Here is a 25,572-nt window from a genome sequence, read left to right on the forward strand (position 1 = left end):
AAATAAATAAACATAAATATAGGTTATATTTATAATGGTGTTTGTTCTTCACTGGTTGCCCTTTTCTTGTGGCAACAGGTCACAAATATTGCTGTTGTGATGGCACACTGTAGTATTTCACCCAATAGATATGTAAGTTTATTAAAATTGGATTTGTTTTGGATTTCTTTGTGGATCTGTGTAATCTGAGGGAAATATGTGGGTAGGAAGAGGTTAGGAAGAGCAGCTCAGTTTACACCTCTTTTTTTGGGCAATGTGCACATAGCTTGTCTTCTCTTGATAGCCAGGTCTGTCTACGGTGGCCTTTCTCAATAGCAAGGCTCACTGAGTCTGTACATAGTCAAAGATTTCCTCAATTTTGGGTCAGTCACAGTGGTCAAGTATTCTGCTACTGTGTACTCTCTGTTTAGGGCCAAATAGAATTCTAGTTTGCTCTGTTTCTTTTGTAAATTCTTTCCAATGTGTCATGTAATTATCTTTTTGTTTTCTCGTGATTTGGATGGGTCTAATTGTGTTGTTGTCTAGGGGAGCTGTGGGGTCTGTTTGTGTTTGTGAACAGAGCCCCAGGACCAGCTTGCTTAGGGGGCTCTTCTCCAGATTCATCTCTCTGTAGGTGATGGCTTTGTTATGCAATTTTTGGGAATTGCTTCCTTTTAGGTGGTTGTAGAATTTAACGGCTCTTTTCTGGATTTTGATAATTACCGGGTATCGGCCTAAATCTGCTCTGCATGCATTATTTTGTGTTTTACGTTGTACATGGTGGATACTTTTGCAGAATTCTGCATGCAGAGTCTCAAATTGGTGTTTGTCCCATTTTGTGAATTATTGGTTGGTGAGCAGACCCCAGACCTCACAACCATAAACGACAATAGGTTCAATATGATTCAAGTATTTTTAGCCAGATCCTAATTGGTATGTCACATTTTATGTTCCAATTCATGTCATGCAAGACCCTTCTTGCCTTGTCTCTCAGATTGTTCACAGCTTTGTGGAAGTTACCTGTGGTGCTGATCACGCCGAGGTACAGTATGTGTAGTTTTTAGTGTGCTCTAGGGCTACAGTGTTTAGATGGAACTTGTATTCGTGGTCCTGGCAAATGGACCTTTTTTGGAACACCATTAGTTTTGTTTTACTGAGAATCACTGTCAGAGCCCAGGTCTGACAGAATCTGTGCAGAAGATCTAGGTGCTGCTGTAGGTCCTCCTTGGTTGGGGACAGAAGCAGCAGTTCATCAGCAAACAGTAGACATTTGACTTCAGATTCTAGTAGGGTGAGTCCAGGTGCTGCAGTCTGTTCTACTGCCCTTGTCAATTTATTGATATATATGTTGAAGAGGGTGGGGATTAAGCTGCATCCCTGTCTCAACCCACGGCCCTATAGAAAGAAATGTGTGTTTTTTTTGCCAATTTAACATATATATATATATATACATAATAAAATAATATATAATAAAATATGTGACTCACGCGTTGAACAAAAAAAAATATATATATATATATATATAAATAAATATACAGTTTAAGTCAGAAGTTTACATACACTTAGGTTGGAGTCATTAAAACTTGTTTTTCAACCACTGCACAAATTTCTTGTTAACAAACTATAGTTTTGGCAAGTCGGCTATAGTTTTGGCATGCACTTTGTGCCTGACACAAGTAACTTTTCCAACAATTGTTTACAGACAGATTATTTCACTTATACTGTAACTCACTGTATCACGATTCCAGTGGGTCAGAAGTTTACATACACTAAGTTGACTGTGCCTTTAAACAGCTTGGAATATTCCAGAAAATGAGGTCATGGCTTTAGAAGCTTCTGATAGGCTAATTGACATAATTTGAGTCAATTGGAGGTGTAACTGGGGATGTACTTCAAGGCCTACCTTCAAAATCATTGCCTCTTTGCTTAACATCATGGGAAAATCAAAAGACATCAGCCAATACCTCAGAAAACAAATTGTAGACTTCCACAAGTCTGGTTCATCCTTGGGAGCAATTTCCAAATGCATGAAGGTACCATGTTCATCTGTACAAACAATACTATGCAAGTATAAACACCATGGGACCACACAGCCGTCATACCGCTCAGGAAGGAGACACGTTCTGTCTCCTAGAGATGAACGTACTTTGGTGCGAAAAGTGCAAATCAATCCCAGAACAACAGCAAAGGACCTTGTGAAGATGCTGGAGGAAACAGGTACAAAAGTATCTATATCCACAGTAAAACGAGTCCTATATCGACATGACCTGAAAGTCCACTCAGCAAGGAAGAAGTCCACTCAGCAAAAAAAAAGCCAGACTATGGTTTGCAACTGCACATGGGGACAAAGATTGTGCTTTTTGGAGAAATGTCCTCTGGTCTGATGAAACAAAAATAGAACTGTTTGGCCATGACGATCATCATTATGTTTGGAGGAAAAAGGGAGAGGCTTGCAAGCTGAAGAACACCATCCCAACTGTGAAGCACGGGGTGGCAGCATCATGTTGTGGGGGTGCTTTGCTGCAGGAGGAACTGGTGCACTTCACAAAATAGATGGCATTATGGAGCGGGATCGATTTGGAGGTGGAGGGTCCGTCATGGTCTGGGGCGGTGTGTCACAGCATTATCGGACTGAGCTTATTGTCATTGCAGGCAATCTCAATGCTATGCGTTACAGGGAAGACATCCTCCTCCCTCATGTGGTACCCTTCCTGCAGGCTCATCCTGACATGACCCTCCAGCATGACAATGCAACCAGCCATACTGCTCGTTCTGTGCGTGACTTCCTGCAAGACACTAATGTCAGTGTTCTGCCATGGCCAGCGAAGTGCCTGGATCTCAATCCCATTGAGCACATCTGGGAGCTGTTGGATCGGAAGGTGAGGGCTAGGGCCATTCCCCCTAGAAATGTTCGGGAACTTGCAGGTGCCTTGGTGGAAGAGGGTGGTAACATCTCACAGCAAGAACTGTCAAATCTGGAGCAGTCCATGAGGAGGAGATGCACTGCAGTACTTAATGCAGCTGGTGGCCACACCAGATACTGACTGTTAATTTTTTGACCCCCCCCCCCCCTTTGTTCAGGGACACAATATTCTATGTCTGTTAGTCACATGTCTGTGGAACTTGTTCAGTTTGTTGAATGTTTGTCTCAGTTGTTGAATGTTATGTTCATACAAATATTTACACATGTAAAGTTTGCTGAAAATAAACACAGTTGACAGTGAGAGGACGTTTCTTTTTTTGCTGAGATTAGTTTTTAACATTAGAGTGTTCTGTAGCTTTAGCGAGTCTTTTTTGTAGCAGTTCATCTCGTGTTTCCCCAATGCCAAATTAAGAGCTTCATCCACACATCGTGTGGAGTAACCTCTTCTTAGAAACATATTGCGCATCTCTGCTGCTTTATTTTTAGATAGTCCTGAAAATGATTTGTTGCAAGTTGGGGGGGGGGGGGGGGGGGGGGGGGGGGGTTCACACCTAACTCAAGTTGGGGAAGGGAGGTTCACAAAGGCTGAATAATCTATTGTTCAGCTAACAAACCATTCTCTTACGCTTGTGAAGAACTAATAATAATAATTTTCACCTTTCCACATGTTAAAGATTCCAATTGATAAAGTGTTTTTAGCCACAATCGGCCCCAACCCCAATTAATGCATTTGGGCACAGTCGACAGCGTGCTGGACTTCGGGCTATAATGTTGAGGCTTCAAAACCTGCTTGTTATAATGAATGAGTTTGATACACCTGGTATTGGATATGGCTGAAAAAAACTTGCTAAATAGCGATTTTCGTAAATTAACTTCTCTAGGATAGGGGGCAGCATTTTCACTTTTGGATAAATAGCGTGCCCAATTTCAACTTCCTTCTACTCATCCCCAGAATATAAGATATGCATATTACTAGTGGATTTGGATAGAAAACACTCTGACGTTTCTAAAACTGTTTGAATCATGTCTGTGAGTATCACAGAACTTATGTAGCAGGCAAAACCCCGAGGACTAACCATTCAGATTTTTTCTTTTGAGGTCACTGTCTGTTCAATTAGTTTTCATTGGGATACTAGATTTCTAATCAACCTGTTTGCAGTTCCTACCGCCTCCACTGGATGTCACCAGTCTTTGGAAATAGGTTGAGGTTATTCCTTTGTGCAATGAAGAAGAACGGCAATCTGGAATCAGTGTAATGTTATGTCTACTGTTTGAGAGTTGCGCAAGACTAGAAAAGTATCGTTAGTTTGTTGTCATCCTGTATTGAAAACAGATAGACACGTCTTCAATTTGATCGATTATTAACATTTACAAATACCTTAAGTTGTATTACAAAAGTAGTTTGAAATGTTTTGGCAAAGTTTAGAGGTAATTTTTGAGATATTTTGTAGTGACGTTGCGCAAATTGGAAGCAGTTTTTTTCTGGATCAAACGCGCCAAATAAATTGACATTTTGGACATATATGGACGGAATTAATCGAACAAAAGGACCATTTGTGATGTTTATGAGACATATTGGAGTGCCAACAAAAGAAAGGCATGATTTATATTTTATTTCTGCATTGTGTTTTGCGCCTGCAGGGTTGAAATATGCTACACTCTCTTTGTTTACTGTTGTGCTATCATCAGATAATAGCATCTTATGCTTTCGCCGAAAAGCCTTTTTGAAATCTGACATGTTGGCTGGATTCACGAGTGTAGCTTTAATTTGGTATCTTATATGTGTGATTTAATGAAAGTTTGATTTTATATCATTTTTTTTTATTTGGCGCTCTACATTTTCCCTGGCTATTGGCATATCCCAGAGAGGTTAACTAAACAACAAAAATATATGCACAATCGTTTGTCTCTACGTTAACTGACATATTCCTCTCAATTGTAATTTTTTTGCTTGACTTGTTATGACGTTATAACTACATACATTTTCTTCCCCGTAATGTTTTGTCAGCCATCTTTGCTGAAGTCACCGGGGACATGTGGCCTGCGTCAAATTCGTCATTGGAACCACTCGATATGATTGGTCATATAAAAACTTTGGGACCCAAATGCATAATGGGTGCTCTAACTCCCCCTTGTGGTGGTCTGGAGCAATGAAGCCGTGACACTGGGTACCTCTAGTCCGCGGTGTAAGCTCGCAACTTTTAAAGGAGGAAACACTGTATATGTTTTTTACTGTTTGTTCTTCATCTCCGTTTTGGATAGATAACTCTTTTTGTTGCTGTTTGTTTTCCAATTTTCCCAGAAGTGGTTAGATTCTACAGATTTTTCAATTACATTGAGCTGATTTCTGATGTGCTCTTCCTTCTTTTTCCGTAGTGTATTTCTGTATTGTTTTAGGGATTCACCTTAGTGAAGGCTCAGGTTTTCTGGGTCTCTATGTTTTTATTTGGATAGGTTTCTCAATGTCTTTCTAAGGTTTTTGTATTTCATCAAACCATTTTCCATTGTTGTTAATTTTCTTAGGTTGTCTGCTTGACATGTATAGATTTTATAAGGAAGCTGATAGGTCAAATATATTGTTTAGGTCTTCTACTGCCAAGTTTACACCTTCACTATTACAGTGAAAACTTTCGTCCAGGAAATTGTCTAGAAGGGATTGCATTTGTTCTGGCCTAATTGTTTTTCGGTAGATTTCCATACTATTTTCCTTCCATCTATAGCATTTCTTAATATTATTCAGTTCCTTTGGTTTTGATGCCTCATGATTGAACATAGCTCTGTTCATGTAGAGTGTGATTTTGCAGTGATCTGATGTGATCAGAAGTGTCAGTGGACTGACTGTGAACACTCCAAGAGACTCTGGGTTGAGGTCAGTGATAAAGTAGTCTACAGTAATATTGCCAAGAGAAGAACTATAGGTGTACCTACCATAGGAGTCCCCTCGAAGCCTACCATTGACTATGTACATACCCAGCATTCCGATAGAGCTGCAGGACTTGTGACCCGTTTTTGTTGGTTATGTTGTCGTAGTTGTGTCTAGGGGGGCATATGGGGGAGGGAACGCTGTCACCTCCAGGTAGGTGTTTTTCCCCCTGTGTGCTGAGGGTGTCGGGTTCTAGAAAGAGACCATTCAGGAATTCCACGACGCAAAATGTAATGCCTCTCAAATCAACATCTAGCGGAAGATTAACACTGACAAGATCCTGCCTTTACATTCAGTGCCAAGGCAGCTTCTAGGATTATAAACGTAAAGAAGAAGCTACTCTAAACTCAGCATTAAGAAACTGGCCCAAAAATAACCAGCTGACTAAATAGGTTTCACCTGAAAGCGGTCCAGCGGTTCAAAAATCAAGATTGGAGCATTAAAAGTAAAGCCCCGTGGCTGACGAGGAAGAGAAAAACAACTCTCCCAGTTTAGATAAAGCCTCTGCTCTGCACAGATGGGATTAGTCACCACAACCACAAGATTCACATATCTCCCCCTCTCGCTCTCTTCTTCTCTCTTTTCTACTCTCCCTCTCTCTCTGATTTACAAGGATTAGAACAGGTGTATATATATATTTACTGTATATATATATATATATATGAGAGAGAGAGGTCCAGTTGCCAGGACCACGAACACAAATTCCATCTAGACACCATTACCCTAGGGGACACAATAAACTATACATATCTGTGGCACTGATGTTTAGGCTGAGTTAACTTACACAAAGCTGTAATCGAGCTGAGAGACAAGGTAAGAAGGGCCTTTTATGTCATCAAAAGGAACATAAAATTCCAAATACCAATTAGGATCTGGCTAAAAATACTTGAATTATTTATAGAACCCATTGCCCCTCATGGTTATGAGGTCTGGGGTCCGCTCACCAACCAAGAATTAACAAAATGGGACAAACACCAAATTGAGACTCTGCATACAGAATATCCTCTGTGTACAACGTTAAAACACCAAATAATGCAAGCAGGGCAGAATTAGGCCGATAACAGCTAATTATCAAAATCCAGAAAAGAGCCGTTAAATTCTACAACCACCTAAAAGGAAGCGATTCCATAACAAAGCCATCACCCACCGAGAGATGAATCTGGAGAAGAGCCCCCTAAGCAGGCTGGTCCTGGGGCTCTGTTCACAAACACAAACAGACCCCACAGAGCCTCAGGACAGCAACACAATTAGACAAAACCAAATCATTAGAAAACAAAAGATAATTACTTGACACATTGGAAAGAATTTACAAAAGAACTGAGCAAACTAGAATGCTTTTTGGCCCTAAACAGAGAGTACACAGTAGCAGAATACCTGACCACTGTGACTGACCCAAACCCAAGCCTTGCTATTGAGAAAGGCCGCCGTAGGCAGACCTGGCTCTCAAGAGGAGACAGGCCATGTGCACACTGCCCACAAAACGATGTGGAAACTGAGCTGCACTTCCTAACCTCCTGCCAAATGTATGACCATATTAAAGACACATATTTCCCTCAAATTACACAGACCCACAAAGAATTCGAAAACAAATCCAATTTTGATAGACTCCCATATCTACTGGGTGAAATACCACAGTGTGCATCACAGCAGCACGTTTTGTGACCTGTTGCCACAAGAAAAGGTCAACCAGTGAAGAACAAACACCATAGTAAATACAACCCATATTTATGTTGATTTATTTTCCCTTTTGTACTTTAACTATTTGCACATAATATGACATTTGAAATGTTGAAATGTCTTTATTATTTTGTGAGTGTGATGAACTTTTGTGAGTGTGATGTTTACTGTTACTTTTTATTGTTTATTTAACTTTTGTTCATTATCTACTTCACTTGCTTTGACAATGTTAACATATGTTTCCCATGCCAATAAAGCCCTTAAATTGAATTGAACTGAGAGAGATGGGCCTCCACATCATCACACCGTGTCCACAGCTTTGTCTGATTGGTCCATGTGACTGACCATGTGTCATCATCCTAAATCCTCCTAAATCAGAGGCAGAGAGGAGGGCAGCAGCAGCCCTTTGATCAAGTCCCCGCTAGTTTTAACAGCTTCTTAGTAGCACGGATGGCACGGCACGGCTCGTTCCTCTTTAAACGTTTACCTCTGAACGCATTACCTACACCACTTTGTAGAACCATAAACCTCACTGCTCTCTTTCTGGTGGCTGTGTACTTTTAACCAAAGAGTGTGTCTTCTGACTGACTGACTAGAATGACTGCTAGGCCCGTTCAGGCCAGCTGTGTGTAACTCAGTGAGTGCAGTCTTGCATTGAAAGGTGGATAAATTGACCGTTATGAGATTTTATAGAGAACATGCAATGGAATTGAGTCAAGCATTATCAAAGTTCTTACCTGTAGGAGTGAAGGTAAAGGATGGCACTGTAGGTCCAAGCAGAGGCACGCGAAGGGGAAAGAGGAGAAAAACACCATTAACATAACATAAAATAGCAACACATTTCTTTCTCTTGAATCCAATGAGCTACACACAACAGGGTTCTCTTCACTCCACGCTGTTAAAGTCAAGTGCTTTGTGACACCAAGAATAGTGGCAACTATGCTGCCACCAACTTGAAGGAGACAAAACCTTAACTTTACTAGAGTGCTGAAACACATCACCCTGAGGATGTTTTGAAACATGCCATATGTTATAACACCACTTAATCATTTATTTATGCATCTGATCACTTGCCTGTTTAACCCATTTTGAGAGGCATTGTTGAGCACAGTGCTCAATTCACCAGCATTAACTGGCGGTTTTACAGCCAACATTGCAGGATACTGTGTTTCCCTCTACTAATAACAGTTGTGGGAATGGGTTGTAAAATGATCATACAATCTAAACATGTTGAATTACCCACAATCCTCTAAAAACAGAGCCACTGTGGCAAGATAGGAGATTGCAAGGAGATAAAAACAGACTAGTTCAATCACTTGATTTTCTCTATAGTTGGTTATCCTCTTATAAAATATACCTACATTTTAAGAAACAGATTAAGTTGTATTGATCCTTTTGGAGATAAAATCATTGAAATGAATTTAATACATTTGTATTAAGTACATTTTGGTGTTTTTTTGAGTCTATTTCAATTCACCCTAGATATTTTTACAGTGTGTCTGTGTGGTTTAGTGTGTAACATTCTAATGAAATGTGCCATCTTACTGCCCCAGAAGTCCAACTTTCACTCCTCTGTTTCCTCTGTTTCTAATCTGTCTAAATAAATCAATGAAAAAATGAAGGAGGAATTCACTGAATATATTCTCCTTTATCATCAACCAATATTTAGTCTATAAACCATTGCATTTCTCCCACCCCCCACCCCTCACCCCACCACACAGAAAGTGCCTTCAGAAAGTATTCACACTACTTGACATTTTCCAATTGTTGTTTTCTTACAGCCTGAATTCATAATTGATTAAATTGAGAATTGTTTTAAGACATTTTGACAAATTAATTTAAAATGAAAAGCTGAAAATCAATAAGAGTCAATAAGTATTCAACCCCTTTGGTATGACAGACCTACATCTCAGAAGTAAAACATGTTGAATGACTACCTTATCTATCTACTCCACACATCAAATTATCTATCAGGTCCCTCAGTCCAACAGCGAATTTCAAACACGGATTCAACCACAAAGACTAGGGAGGTTTTTCAATGTCTCACAAAGAACGTCACATATTGGTCGATGGGTAAAAAAAAAAAAACAGACATTGAATCTCCTTTTGAGCATCGTAAAGTTATTAATTACACTTTGGATGGTGTATCAATACACCCAGTCACTACGAAGATGAAGGTGTCTTTCCTAACTCCGTTGCCGGAGAGGAAGGATATCGCTCAGGGATTTCACCATGAGGCCAGTGGTGACTTTAAAAGTTTAATGACAGTGATAGAAAACGGAGGATGGATCAACAACATTGTAGTTACTCCACAATACTAACTTAAATAACAGTGAAAAGAAGGAAGCCTGTACAGAATACAAATATTCAGAACATGCATCCTGTTTGCAACAAGGCACTAAAGTGAACCCACAAACAATGTGGCAAAGAAATTCACTTTTTGTCCTCAATAGAAAGTGTTATGTTTGCGGCAAATCCAAAACAACAAATTGATGAGTACGACTCTCCACATTATTTTCAAGCATAGGGTATGTTAAGGACTAAGGAGTTTTTCAGGATAAAACAAATTAACTGAATGGAGCTAAGCACAGGCAAAATCCTAGAAGAAAACCTGGTTCAGTCTGCTTTCCACCAGACACTGGGAGATGAATTCACCTTTCAGCAGGACAATAACCTAAAACACAAGACCAAATCTACACTGGAGTTACTTATCAAGAAGACAGTGAATGTTCCTGAGTGGTCCAGTTACTGTTAAGACTTAAATCTACTTGAAAATCTATGGCAAGACCAGGAAATGGTTGTCAAGCAAAGATCAACAACCAATTTGACAGAGCATGAAGAATTCTGAAAGTAATAATAGGCCAATATTGCACAATCCAGGTGTGGAAAGCTCATATAAACTTTCCCAGAAATACAGCTTTAATCACGGCCAAAGTATTGACACAGGGCTATGAATATTTATGTAAATGAGATATTTCTGTATTTCATTTTCAATTAATTAGCAAAAATGTAAAATAACGTGTTTTTACTTTGTCATTATGGGGTATTTTGTGTAGATGGGTGAGAAATGTTTTATCCATTTTGAATTCAGGCTGTTGTCAAGGGGTATGAATACTTTCTGAAGGCACTGGAGCTATCACTGAGGTACAGCTGTCCTCACTTCTTCATCTCATTTTATTTATGTAAACACAACCTTTCAAATGTCCCTTTAATGCCACAATTATTTCCTCTTGTTTGGATTCCTGCTCTGCTTTCCTTGAAGCTCAGAGCAGCTGAATAGACTGGTCTATTTGGAAGGTTTAATCTGTCTGCTGTTCGGCTTTGAAGAGGAGAGAGATTGACACTTGACATGCGAGGTGCTCGGTGAGAAATATTAACGTGATTGAAATAACTCAATCAAATTACCACAATGAGATGAGACTGTCAGAGACAGCTTATTCACTGGCTGGATGAGACATCATATCACACAGACGCACGCACGCACACACAGACACTCCTTTTCTCCTACAGCTCCAGTTCAACCCACTTCACGCTGAGTCCAGCTTGTTGCTTCATGTGGTTGCAATTATACTCTTCTTCTCTCAAAACATTCTTGGTTACCAGTTCCAACAAAGACCATGGCCTCTTGTGGTTTTAAATAGCAGAAAGAGGGGGTTGAGAGAGAGAGAGAGAGAAAGAGAGAGAGAGAGAGAGAGCGAGAGAGAGAGAGAGAGAGAGAGAGAGAGAGAGAGAGAGAGAGAGAGAGAGAGAGAGAGAGAGAGAGAGAGAGAGAGAGAGAGAGAGAGAGAGAGATTTGCCTACTGTGCTCAGAGAGTTAGAGTTAACGTGAGGTAACACTGACGCACTGCTCAGCTCCTCTGGAAGAAAAGGAGGGGGTCCTTAATGGTCTATGGAGCCAACCTCAGCTTCCACACTAACCTCTCTCTCTCCAGCCTCCAGCCTCCAGCCTCCAGCCTCCAGCCTCCGGGCAGAGGAGATAACTGTACTCACAAAGTCTTCAGAGGTCCTACTTATTGGCCACAAGTTCCGCCCTTTGATTTCAGCACCCCGAAAAAAGCACCCCCCAAAAAACATATCTTTATATTCTAATGTTACCCAAGACCTTCATAAACACAACAAAATGATTATTTTTGCGAAAGTATATACTAAATATATGTACTAAGCTGTTGGAATGTTGCAGTCAGAATGACTTCTGATTGGCTCAAATTGGGGTCCCTCGAGGCTTTTCTAGTGTTAAAAGCCTTTTATGTCGGTATAGCATGTGGGCATGGCTTCATTTTGAACATACCACACAACCCTTTTCCATGAAGAAGACCAACCCTGTGATTTTAGCATCTGTCTAACCATTGCAACACAGATTAGAACTTAAAGCACACTAGCACACGATGCAGTCAACCTCCAAGATGTACACTGTCAATTCTATAGTCTATAGAGATACCAAAGTTCATTATGTTCACTTTAAACCAGCATTAATGTTCAACCATGATAGAGCTCTGAGGTACCATGGGTAGAAACTAAGGCTTTTCCAAAGCAATGATAGGTTTTCTAGGTTCATCCAGGTTTCTCTCTCTTTTCCATGACTCACAATAGGCAGTATGACAGAGGGGGATTCAGACCTAAGCCAGTATATTGTTTGTGTCTCCAGGTTGAATGGTGTACCTCTCCTGACCCTGGCACTCAGCAGCGTACCTGAGCCCAGCAGAGGGAGGTAGGGGTATGGAGAGGGCATGGGGAAGGCAGGCAGGCAGCAGCTGCAATGCCTGCAGCCACATATTAAACCAGGCAGCACAGGAAAGAGCTACACAGAAAGCCTAATAGCACTCCTTCATACTCCGTAAACTGTTGTGGGCAGAGGTTGGGCATGTACTGAACCCTGTCACATCGGATCCAGTCAGGTAACCCTGCAGGTTAGGTAGGCCGTGTCCACTACTAGAGAGCCCATAGAATCTGATACTGACAGAGAGTGAAAAACACAATGGTATGGTAAGGAATCTTATGCAACAGTATGACACAATGTTTCAAACTCTCATTTGCATCATAGGCTTTCACTCAAAACTATTCCAAAAGTATACTTCAAGCTTGAGAAATGTTAGTTTCTCCTTGATTCATGCTCATCATAGCAAGTTGTTCTGTCTTTCCAGAAATTCAGATGGGAACTGCTAACAGAAACTGGTGGGACCGGAAGACGCACTTCAAAAGAAGAACTACACACACAAAAATACCCTGGCACGATCAGAGAGAGGGAAATATAAAACAGAATAGAAAGACATCACTGCAGGAGACAGCTCCATTTTCAGCTGCAGATGTTCAAGGGCTTTTAACTTTCTCAAAGTACTAGGGACCATTTTCAGATGGCAGACCTCACCTCAAGTCAAATGATACAGCATGATGCAAGACTTTCATGTAAGTGGAGGCATTGCTGAGGAGATGGAGGGATTGCTGGGGGGGATAGAGGGATTGTTGAGGGGATGGAGGGATTGTTGAGGGGATGGAGGGATTGCTGACAGGATGGAGGGATTGCTGAGGGGATGGAGGGATTGCTGGGGGGATTGAGGGATTGCTGGGGGGATGGAGGGATTGCTGACAGGATGGGGGGGATTGTTGAGGGGATGGAGGGATTGTTGAGGGGATGGAGGGATTGTTGAGGGGATGGAGGGATTGCTGGGGGGATGGAGGGATTGCTGAGGGGATGGAGGGATTGTTGAGGGGATGGAGGGATTGCTGACAGGATGGAGGGATTGTTGAGGGGATGGAGGGATTGTTGAGGGGATGGAGGGATTGTTGAGGGGATGGAGGGATTGCTGGGGGGATGGAGGGATTGTTGAGGGGATGGAGGGATTGTTGAGGGGATGGAGGGATTGTTGAGGGGATGGAGGGATTGCTGGGGGGATGGAGGGATTGTTGAGGGGATGGAGGGATTGTTGAGGGGATGGAGGGATTGTTGAGGGGATGGAGGGATTGCTGGGGGGATGGAGGGATTGTTGAGGGGATGGAGGGATTGTTGAGGGGATGGAGGGATTGCTGGGGGGATGGAGGGATTGTTGAGGGGATGGAGGGATTGCTGGGGGGATGGAGGGATTGCTGACGGGATGGAGGGATTGTTGAGGGGATGGAGGGATTGCTGACAGGATGGAGGGATTGTTGAGGGGATGGAGGGATTGCTGACAGGATGGAGGGATTGTTGAGGGGATGGAGGGATTGCTGACGGGATGGAGGGATTGTTGAGGGGATGGAGGGATTGCTGACAGGATGGAGGGATTGTTGAGGGGATGGAGGGATTGCTGGGGGGATGGAGGGATTGTTGAGGGAATGGAGGGATTGCTGGGAGGATGGAGGGATTGTTGAGGGGATGGAGGGATTGCTGGGGGGATGGAGGGATTGTTGAGGGGATGGAGGGATTGCTGACAGGATGGAGGGATTGCTGGGGGGATGTGATACAGTAACTGGAGTTTTTAAGGATAAATTAATTATCTTTAAAAATAATTCAAAACTAAGAGCGGCTTAATTGAGAGCTGATGTGAGAGGAGGCGTAGGAATCACACAATGATCCTTAACCACTGATACAAGCTCAGCTATTTTTCATCCTATTAACTGTTACATTAAGGGTTGAGAATAGAGTTACCTGATCCGAGATCAGTGCTTAAGGACACTTTGAGCTAGTGATTACAGGGTGCTGCCATTAGGTGAGGCATGTTGTACTGACCCTTGCGGATGCCTGCGTAGTTAGTGCTGAGGCCACTCCTCTTCTTACGCTGTCGGTAGAGCCAGATACTGAACACCATGAGGATGATCCAACAGGCCGCTCCTATCCCCGCTATGAAGGCCGGCTGCTTCACCACCTCACTGATCTGCTGGGACAGGGTGTTCTCAGGCTCCAACACACCCTCCGTCACATGCCCCGATGAGTCTAGAGGGGGGAGAGAAGATAGGAGGAGAGGGGATAGGGGGAGAGAGGATAGGATTGGAGATGGGTGGAGAATGAGGAGGTGAGAGGAGAGGGGTACAGTGTGAGGAGATGAGAGGAGAGGGGTACAGTGTGAGGAGATGAGAGGAGAGGGGTACAGTGGGAGGAGATGAGAGGAGAGGGGTACAGTGGGAGGAGATGAGAGGAGAGGGGTACAGTGTGTGGAGATGAGAGGAGAGGGGTACAGTGTGAGGAGATGAGAGGAGAGGAGAGGGGTACAGTGTGAGGAGATGAGAGGAGAGGGGTGCAGGGTGAGGATATGAGAGGAGAGGAGAGGGGTACAGTATGAGGAGATGAGAGGAGAGGGGTACAGTGTGAGGAGATGAGAGGAGAGGGGTACAGTGTGAGGAGATGAGAGGAGAGGGGAGGGTGAGGGGATGAGAGGGGAGGGGTGCAGGTTGAGGCGATGAGAGGAGAGGGGTGCAGGGTGAGGAGATGAGAGGAGAGGGGAGGGGTGAGAAGGTGAGGTAGTGATGGAAGAGTGATGGAATGGGGAGATAAATGCAGAGGGGAAAGTAAGAGATGGTGAAGACATAAAGAAGGGATTAGGAAGGATGAAAGGAGACGGTCAGGAATGTCAGCGGGCCAGAGCAAGGGAGGAGAAAGGAGGGAGGAAATGGGAAGTAGTCAAAAGGGGAGAAAGAGAGAGAAGAAAGGAAATGGTATTTGTTATTTACAATTTTTTACTTATATATTTTTTTCTTGACACTTTTTTCCTTAACTTCTTAAAGCATTGTTGGTTAAGGGCTTGTAAGTAAGCATTTCACTGTAAGGTCTACACCTGTTGTATTCGGTGCATGTGACAAATACAATTTGATTTGATTTATTTTAAACACAAAAGTTCAAATCAAGTGGAAAAGCCTGAAACGGGGAATGATTTTGAAGTTGGGTGTAGAACAAGCTAAATGAAGTCAGGAAAGGGCATAAATATGAACGTTGTCTTTTCTTCTGACATACAAAAGACTTCTTTCATCTCTGCAGGTGAGTGTAAGGCTGGGCCTGGGCTGTGGAGCTGCAGAGATGGAACGCTCTGTCTATTACAAAAGGCTTTCAGAACTGATCCCAGAACTGATCCCAGTCAACAATGGCAGGTGAATAGACAAAAGGTCTCAACCCAGGAGATTTAAGCATAATCTATTCGTATCAGAGTTGAACCAGGAAGCACACTACTGGAATATTACACACACCCAGGACGACTTAAAGAAGTATGATCACACACCTAGCAACATTCTATGAGTTATTATTACAGCGATTGAGATCACAGCAGTACTAATAAAAACATAGTACTAGTCCTGAGCACACTATAGCCCTTTAATGTGCAGCTTGGGTATGTCTTTCTGTTAGCTTTTGCTACTGTTCTACTAGTCAAAATGAACCGTCAGAACTAGTGATCACACTACAAAGGCCTGTTTTCTTCATCTGTCTATTCTCTCTGTGCCTCACATGAAAGAGTGTTGTCCCCCTAAGAAATGTCTTCATGTCAACTTGCTTTTTTAACTTTCTTCATCTCTTTTTATCTCTCTCTTGTTTCATGTTGCAACCATTTTTATCTTTACAGACTCACTCAGCCAGAGGCAAACAGGTTCCCAAAGTTCCAGTGTTGTTACCTCTACCCATCTCTCTCGCTCTCTGTCTCTTGTATCTTTACAGACTCACTCAGCCAGAGGCAAACAGGTTCCCAAAGTTCCAGTGTTGTTACCTCTACCCATCTCTCTCTCTCTCTGTCTCTTGTATCTTTACAGATTCACTCAGCCAGAGGCAAACAGGTTCCCAAAGTTCCAGTGTTGCTACCTCTACCCATCTCTCTCTCTCTCTTTGTCGAGTTGGGGAGCCCCCTCTCTCTCTCTTTTCTCTCCTTCTCCAGTACTATGTGGATTTCATGACTGTTTCTGTGAGGATGGAAGCAGAGTACCAATGTGACTAAACAGTCCTCAGGGATTGTACAGGTATCTAGGCTGCTGTGCCATGACGCAAACAAGCCTATAGTGTGACAAATGCATTAGGGTGAAGCGCTGGTCGCGTTTTTCCACTCCAGTGTTGGAACATGGCAACAGGCGCCGCTGGAAGCCCTCAAGTGAGAGAAATTGTATCAGTCACAGCTTCCTGCTTCTCCATGCCCATCCCAGCCCACTTTAACACACACAGTCACACAGCTGTCCCCCTACCAAGCACCCAGCACCGCTGTTCCATGTTGTTATCATTTATTCACTTTACCGTGAGCAGATTTGTCGTAGCTCAGATCTGTGGAGTATTCTAACAGAGGGTCTTAAATAGCCTGGGCCATATGAGTGAAGACTGAATTATATTCATCCCAGGTAGCTATAATGCATCCAGTGTAAGGATGCAAATTCATGACTGACTGATGTGCCAGGTATCAACAGTACTATACTGTACATACATAGTGCACACGTGCACTGTAGCTGATCTTGACACTCCACATGACAAATGGAGAGAGAAGGAATTTGTCTGAAAAATAACTTGCTACATTGGGTCTTACAGCCCCTCCAGTATCGTGATCTTGACAGGTAAGCTAATAAAGGGTTAAGAAATACGTCATCTCAGAACACACAGTGGTGCCAGGGTTCATGGTTTATTGCTCTTGTTACGCACTACAACATTGCCTCTTTGACTGGAGAACAGAACAGAAAAGAGCAGGGAAGAACAGGGCAGAGCAGAACAGGACAGGGCAGAACAGAACAGGGCAGAGCAGAACAGGACAGAGCAGAACAGAACAGGGCAGAGCAGAACAGGGCAGAACAGAGCAGAACAGGACAGAACAGGGCAGAACAGGGCAGAGCAGAACAGGGCAGAGCAGAACAGGGCAGAACAGAACAGGGCAGAGCAGAGCAGAACAGGACAGAGCAGAACAGGACAGAGCAGAACAGGGCAGAACAGGGCAGAACAGGGCAGAACAGAACAGGGCAGAGCAGAGCAGAACAGGACAGAGCAGAACAGGGCAGAGCAGAACAGAACAGGGCAGAACAGGGCAGAGCAGAACAGGGCAGAGCAGAACAGGGCAGAACAGAACAGGGCAGAGCAGAGCAGAACAGGACAGAGCAGAACAGGGCAGAGCAGAACAGGGCAGAACAGGGCAGAGCAGAACAGGGCAGAGCAGGACAGGGCAGAACAGGGCAGAACAGAACAGAGCAGTGCAGAACAGAACAGGGCAGGGTGGAGCAGAACAGAACAGTGCAAAGCAGAGCAGAACAGAACAGAGCAGTGCAAAGCAGAGCAGAACAGAACAGAGCAGAACAGAGCAGGGCAGAACAGAACAGAGCAGAACAGGGCAGAACAGAACAGGGCAGGGTGGAGCAGAACAGAGCAGTGCAAAGCAGAGCAGAACAGAGCAGTGCAAAGCAGAGCAGAACAGAGCAGTGCAAAGCAGAGCAGAACAGAGCAGAACAGAACAGAGCAGAACAGAGCAGAACAGAGCAGAACAGAACAGAGCAGTGCAAAGCAGAGCAGAACAGAACAGAGCAGAACAGAGCAGGGCAGAACAGAACAGAGCAGAACAGGGCAGAACAGAACAGGGCAGGGTGGAGCAGAACAGAGCAGTGCAAAGCAAAGCAGAACAGAGCAGTGCAAAGCAGAGCAGAACAGAGCAGTGCAAAGCAGAGCAGAACAGAGCAGAACAGAACAGAGCAGAACAGAGCAGAACAGAGCAGAACAGAACAGAGCAGGGTGGGGCATAACAGGGTGGGGCAGCCAAGCTACAAGCACTGAACTGCTGCCTAGTAAGAATTTCATGAAACGTTTTATCACAATGTCAGTCAGCTAAAAACCATTGAGGCTGTACACTGACAGTGGTATACACGGCATTAAGATAGAATAACATAGAGTGTCACTGTCAGTCATGCTCATCACGCACTGTGTATGAGGTCTGACGTGGCTATAATTGGTACGGTAATCATTTCAATTACACATCTAACCACTATTATAGACCAAGAACAGGTGAGCAGACAGGGGCACAAAGGAAGTCAGGGATTTGCTTCATTGTAAAACGATGTCATAACACTCCTTTAAAATGAATATGACAGCTGTAAACGTAGATGAATAAACCCTTCAGAATAAGATTAAAGGGAAGTCAATACTACAAAATGTCCATTGACTATTTGCCAGCCATTGCGGTTAAAGAAGGTGGGAAGTTAATAGGCAGTAAACCTTGGAATCCACGCTGTACGGAGTTAACAAGTGAGGACACATAGTAGAAGGACATATCCCTCCTCTTCCTCCTCTTCCACCTGAGGGAAAAGAATGTTATCTGAACCTTCTGCTGGGTGCAGAGAAATGCAGGTCAGAGTTGTCCTCCACTCACCTATCTGGAAGAAGGTGACATCAGACTTGACCCCTGGGCCTGCCCCAGTGCTGGCTGCGACCTCCACACTGTAACGGATCCCTGGAGCCAGGCTGGAGATCAGCAAGGAGAAGGTAGAGCCGTCCACCGTACGGTTGATATGGTACCTGCTCTCATTCCCCAAACACCAGATCTGACAGGACAGAGAGAGAGCAATGAGACATTATAGCAGTGTGCTGATGGTGGTGTGACATGTACAGCAAGTTAGCTACTGCTGGTTGATGCTAATGTATCATTTCAGCACACAGCGCAGATTGAATTATTCCACCCAGGTATTCCACATATAAAAACACTGGGACACATTTTTCTGTTTTTCTGGGTGTGTTCCACACAGAGTCAGTATTTGCTGTGGTAGCCATAACATGTCCCCCTGTCTGAGTGAGTGTAACCTAACCCCATGAAAAGGAAAGTGTGGGTCAGTAATCACCTCCATAACCCTACTGCAGCAGCAGCAGCGCAGGATTGTCAGTGACTCACAGGGAGGAGAGAGGGCTCTCTCAGGCTAACTCAATCCAGGGTCACAAAGTGCTTCATACATTCACCTCAGCATGAGGGCTGCTAACCTCAATATCCCGAACCTGCCTAGCCCCAGCATCCTGAACCTGGCTAACCCCAGCATTCTGAACCTGGCTAACCTCAACATCCTGAACCTGGCTAACCCCAACATCCTGAACCTGGCTAACCCCAGCATCCTGAACCTGGCTAACCCCAACATCCTGAACCTGGCTAACCCCAGCATCCTGAACCTGGCTAACCCCAGCATCCTGAACCTGGCTAACCCCAGCATCTTCAACCTGACTAACCCCAGCATCCTGAGCCTGACTAACCCAAGCATCCTGAACCTGGCTAAACCCATCACCCTGAACCTGGCTAACCCCAACATCCTGAACCTGGCTAACCCCAGCATCCTGAACCTGGCTAACCCCAGCATTCTGAACCTGGCTAACCTCAACATCCTGAACCTGGCTAACCCCAACATCCTGAACCTGGCTAACCCCAGCATCCTGAACCTGGCTAACCCCAGCATCCTGAACCTGGCTAACCCCAGCATCTTCAACCTGACTAACCCCAGCATCCTGAGCCTGACTAACCCAACATTTACATTTACATTTCAGTCATTTAGCAGACGCTCTTATCCAGAGCGACTTACAGTAGAGTGCATACATTTTATTACATTTTACATACTGAGACAAGGATATCCCTACCGGCCAAACCCTCCCTAACCCGGACGACGCTATGCCAATTGTGCGTCGCCCCACGGACCTCCCGGTTGCGGCCGGCTGCGACAGAGCCTGGGCGTGAACCCAGAGACTCTGGTGGCGCAGCTAGCACTGCGATGCAGTGCCCTAGACCACTGCGCCACCCGGGAGACCCAAGCATCCTGAACCTGGCTAAACCCATCACCCTGAACCTGGCTAACCCCAACATCCTGAACCTGGCTAACCCCAGCATCCTGAGCCTGACTAACCCAAGCATCCTGAACCTGGCTAAACCCATCACGCTGAACCTGGTTAACCCCAACATCCTGAACCTGGCTAACCCCAGCATCCTGAACCTGGCTAACCCCAGCATCCTGAGCCTGACTAACCCCAGCATCCTGAACCTGACTAACCCCAGCATCCTGAGCCTGACTAACCCCAGCATCCTGAACCTGACTAACCCCAGCATCCTGAACCTGGCTAACCCCAGCATCCTGAACCTGGCTAACCCCAGCATCCTGAACCTGGCTAACCCCAGCATTCTGAACCTGGCTAACCTCAACATCCTGAACCTGGCTAACCCCAGCATTCTGGACCTGGCTAACCCCAGCATTCTGGACCTGGCTAACCCCAGCATTCTGGACCTGGCTAACCCCAGCATCCTGAACCTGGCTAACCCCAACATCCTGAACCTGGCTAACCCCAGCATCCTGAACCTGGCTAACCCCAGCATCCTGAACCTGGCTAACCCCAGCATCTTCAACCTGACTAACCCCAGCATCCTGAGCCTGACTAACCCAAGCATCCTGAACCTGGCTAAACCCATCACCCTGAACCTGGCTTACCCCAACATCCTGAACCTGGCTAACCCCAGCATCCTGAGCCTGACTAACCCAAGCATCCTGAACCTGGCTAAACCCATCACCCTGAACCTGGCTAACCCCAACATCCTGAACCTGGCTAACCCCAGCATCCTGAACCTGGCTAACCCCAACGTCCCGAACCTGCCTAACCCCAGCATCTTCAACCTGACTAACCCCAGCATCCTGAACCTGGCTAACCCAATCATCCTGAACCTGGCTAACCCCAACATCCTGAACCTGGCTAACCCCAGCATCCTGAACCCGGCTAACCCAAGCATCCTGAACCTGGCTAACCCCAGCATTCTGAACCTGGCTAACCCCAGCATTCTGAACCTGGCTAACCCAAGCATCCTGAACCTGGCTAACCCAAGCATCCTGAACCTGGCTAACCCCAGCATCCGGAACCTGGCTAACCCCAGCATTCTGAATCTGGCTAACCCCAGCATCCTGAACCTGGCCAACCCCAGCAACTTGAACCTGGCTAACCCCAGCATCCGGAACCTGGCTAACCCCAACATCCTGAACCTGGCTAACCCCAGCATCCTGAACCTGGCTAACCCCAGCATCTTCAACCTGACTAACCCCAGCATCCTGAACCTGGCTAACCCGAACATTCTGAACCTGGCTAACCCCAGCATTCTGAACCTGGCCAACCCCAGCATCTTGAACCTGGCTAACCCCAGCATCCTGAACCTGGCTAACCCCAACGTCCCGAACCTGCCTAACCCCAGCATCTTCAACCTGACTAACCCCAGCATCCTGAACCTGGCTAACCCAATCATCCTGAACCTGGCTAACCCCAACATCCTGAACCTGGCTAACCCCAGCATCCTGAACCCGGCTAACCCAAGCATCCTGAACCTGGCTAACCCCAGCATTCTGAACCTGGCTAACCCCAGCATTCTGAACCTGGCTAACCCAAGCATCCTGAACCTGGCTAACCCAAGCATCCTGAACCTGGCTAACCCCAGCATTCTGAACCTGGCTAACCCCAGCATTCTGAACCTGGCTAACCCAAGCATCCTGAACCTGGCTAACCTCAGCATCCTGAACCTGGCTAAACCCATCACCCTGAACCTGGTTAATCCAAGCATTCTGAACCTGCCTAACCCCAGCATCCTGAACCTGGCTAACCCCAGCATCCGGAACTTGGCTAACCCCAGCATCTTGAACCTTACTAACCCCAGCATCCTGAACCTGGCTAACCCCAGCATCCGGAACTTGGCTAACCCCAGCATCTTGAACCTGACTAACCCCAGCATCCTGAACCTGGCTAACCCCAGCATCTTCAACCTGGCTAACCCCAGCATCTTCAACCTGACTAACCCCAGCATCCTGAACCTGGCTATCCCCAGCATCCGGAACCTGGCTAACCCCAGCATCTTGAACCTGACTAACCTCAGCATCTTCAACCTCGCTAACCCCAGCATCTTCAACCTGACTAACCCCAGTATCCTGAGCCTGACTAACTCCAGCATCCTGAACCTGGCTAACCCCAGCATCTTCAACCTGACTAACCCCAGCATCCTGAACCTGGCTAACCCCAGCATCCGGAACCTGACTAACCCCAGCATCCTGAACCTGGCTAACCCCAGCATCCGGAACCTGGCTAACCCCAGTATCCTGAACCTGGCTAACCCCAGCATCCGGAACCTGGCTAACCCAAGTATCCTGAACCTGGCTAACCCCAGTATCTTGAACCTGCTTTCTTTACCCCCACCACAGTATGTTAACAGACCTCTGTGTGTGTGTGTGTGTGTGTGTGTGTGTGTGTTTGTGTGTGTGTGTGTGGTGTGTGGTGTGTGGTGTGTGGTGTGTGGTGTGTGGTGTGTGGTGTGTGGTGTGTGTGTGTGTGTGTGTGTGTGTGTGTGTGTGTGTGTGTGTGTGTGTGTGTGTGTGTTTGGAGGTAAGGGGTATTGTTGGAAAGCCCCAGAAGCCTGAGGGGCTGCTTTAGGAGTCGTGGTGGGAAGAAGCGCCACCAGGGACCAGATGCAGTAATGACCAAGGAACGCTCCCCACGCCGGATTTAACAACCATGAAATTACTATAAACCCTTTCGGCAGAAAACATTTACCTGGAAAATTAACAGTGGCTTAACTTTTAAACTGACTTTGCTGTGTCTCCCCTCCAACACTAACCTACAATCCCTGTGACAAAAAACCTTTCCAATTAAAATGTCAGTACTCACACTGCATGTTATATGAGGAGTGTGCTGGCCACAGAGAGGGTTACACAAAGAGAATACTTATGAGTGGCCACAGAGAGGGTTACACAAAGAGAATACTTATGAGTGGCCACAGAGAGGGTTACACAAAGAGAATACTTATGAGTGAACACAGAGAGGGTTACACAAAGAGACTACTTATGAGTGAACACAGAGAGGGTTACACAAAGAGAATACTTATGAGTGTACACAGAGAGGGTTACACAAAGAGAATACTCATGAGTGGCCACAGAGAGGGTTACACAAAGAGACTACTTATGAGTGAACACAGAGAGGGTTACACAAAGAGACTACTTATGAGTGAACACAGAGAGGGTTACACAAAGAGAATACTTATGAGTGGCCACAGAGAGGGTTACACAAAGAGAATACTTATGAGTGAACACAGAGAGGGTTACACAAAGAGACTACTTATGAGTGGCCACAGAGAGGGTTACACAAAGAGAATACTTATGAGTGGCCACAGAGAGGGTTACACAAAGAGAATACTTATGAGTGAACACAGAGAGGGTTACACAAAGAGAATACTTATGAGTGAACACAGAGAGGGTTACACAAAGAGAATACTTATGAGTGAACACAGAGAGGAGGGAGTGGAGCAGAGGGCAGAGAGAGGAATGCTATGGCTGAACTACACAATTAGGTACCAAAAAAAGATGGTGTGGAGTAGCCCTTTTCTGAAGTCAATGACCAAAAGCACCCCCTTTGGCCTCATGGGTGGAATGTTATTAATATTTGTCATAATTTCATTTATTTTTTTAACAACGAAAATCTGGTGTTTTCTATGTCAAGCAGTTTTGTTATCATTCAGTCTGATGTGATGTATATAAAGTGAAATATTGGGATCCAAATGTAATACATTTCAACTCTATATCTGACATGGTACAGGTGTCTTCTTTTTTTAAACCCATAACCATATTTGTGAGGTGTATACTTTTGTTTCAAAGTAGAGTTGTTTAAGACTACCAAGAATCACTCTGTGACCCTGATTTAGCCCACTGCCGTAAAAGATTAAACATTTTAGCAAGAGTAGCCTTCCCAAAAATATCTCACAAGCTTCGCTCTATTTTCCCTGCTATAATCTCACTCTTCCGTTGTCTTCACCTTGATTGGATTCTCTGTCTGTCTTTCCCATTCATAACCCTCTTTCCAGCAGAGCAGAGTCAAAGAAATCCCTTCGAATGATTTAAGAGGCTCATAGGAGTAGCTTGTGGGCCAATGGCCAAGCGCCAATAGGTGTTCAGAAAATATATCGTTATCTAGATTTTAAGCCTGCAGTCCTCTCATCGTTAGCTTTATTAATCACCAGGATCAATATACAATGTATTGATACAACGTATGGCTATAGTGTATGCATATAATGTATGGCTATAGTGTATGCATATAATGTATGACTATAGTGTATGCATATAATGTATGGCTATAATGTATGCCTATAATGTACGACTATAATTTATGTCTATGATGTAATGAATGGGTATAATGTATGGTTATATGTATGGATACAATTATTGAGTATAAAGTATGGCTGTAATATATGGCTAAAATGTATGGCTGCTAAAATGTTTGGCTGCTATAATGTGTGGCTATAATGTATGACTACAATGTATGGATATAATATATGGTGATAACGTATGGATATAATGAATGGCTGTATAGATAATACATCAGTTAGTCTAGACCTTTACTAGACTGCCTCTGAATAATCCACGAAGGCCCTCAAATTCAAATCTGGACCTCGAAGCCACCCACTGGGCACACACTGGTTGAATCAATGTTGTTCCCACATTATTTCAATTACATTCTGTTGAATCAATGTGGAATACACGTTGAAATGACCAGTGGTTTTCCCCCTCATTCTTCTCCTCTAATTATGGGATTTAGACCTGGGAAACCACGTTAATTATGAGGTAGAACAGAAAACCAGCAGGCTCCGGACCCCGTAGATTAGGAGTTGAATACCCCTGCACTAAGGAACAGAGAGCCTCCCAGGACAACTCAGAAATTGTGTATATCTATCTAGTCCACCAGATGGCACTGTTTCACAACCATTTCTACCCACCACCACACATTAACGTCCTACTGTCTCTTCCAGCTCTGAGATCACTAGGCACAGAGGAATATGATAACCTCTACCCATGTAGCATTCCCTTACAGTCTGTCTCTCCTTTGTCTCACTCTGTGTTACAAATAATTACATGTTGTTACAGTAGATATACCCTGCAGACCAGAGGCCAAGGGTTGCCTACATAGTAGTACACTACCTTAGTACACTACCTTTGACCAAACTCAGAGTATTTATGGATAATTTGGGAGTCCCTGCAAGTGTTCTCACATTGTACTCCTGGACCACCCCGTTCTGTTCCTCCTCTGGAGGCGGTTGCCAGGAGACCACGATAGCAGTCCCATTGTCCCCGCTCTCTGTGACAGTAACCCCACGAGGGGCTGCACTGGGAGCTGGGGACA

At 44.7% G+C, this 25,572-nt stretch overlaps 2 protein-coding genes across 4 annotated transcripts in view; one reads left to right on the plus strand and one right to left on the minus strand.

Annotated features, from left to right (window-relative positions):
- The window catches only part of LOC129821937 (CAP-Gly domain-containing linker protein 3-like), a 462,950-nt gene that overhangs the window by 233,873 nt on the left and 203,505 nt on the right, over nt 1-25,572 (plus strand). The gene's annotated exons all lie outside the window — the stretch shown is intronic.
- The window catches only part of LOC129821933 (roundabout homolog 1-like), a 122,723-nt gene that overhangs the window by 40,137 nt on the left and 57,014 nt on the right, over nt 1-25,572 (minus strand). For both annotated transcript variants that reach the window (XM_055879685.1, XM_055879684.1), the window contains exons 13-16: nt 25,442-25,563; nt 18,782-18,953; nt 14,206-14,409; nt 8,240-8,266 (exon numbers count right to left, since the gene is read on the minus strand). In XM_055879685.1, the coding sequence (XP_055735660.1) occupies nt 8,240-8,266; nt 14,206-14,409; nt 18,782-18,953; nt 25,442-25,563 (525 nt within the window). The remainder of the gene's footprint in view (nt 1-8,239; nt 8,267-14,205; nt 14,410-18,781; nt 18,954-25,441; nt 25,564-25,572) is intronic.

This window comes from Salvelinus fontinalis, chromosome 24 (genome assembly GCF_029448725.1).
Source record: "Salvelinus fontinalis isolate EN_2023a chromosome 24, ASM2944872v1, whole genome shotgun sequence".
Lineage (NCBI taxonomy): Eukaryota > Metazoa > Chordata > Actinopteri > Salmoniformes > Salmonidae > Salvelinus > Salvelinus fontinalis.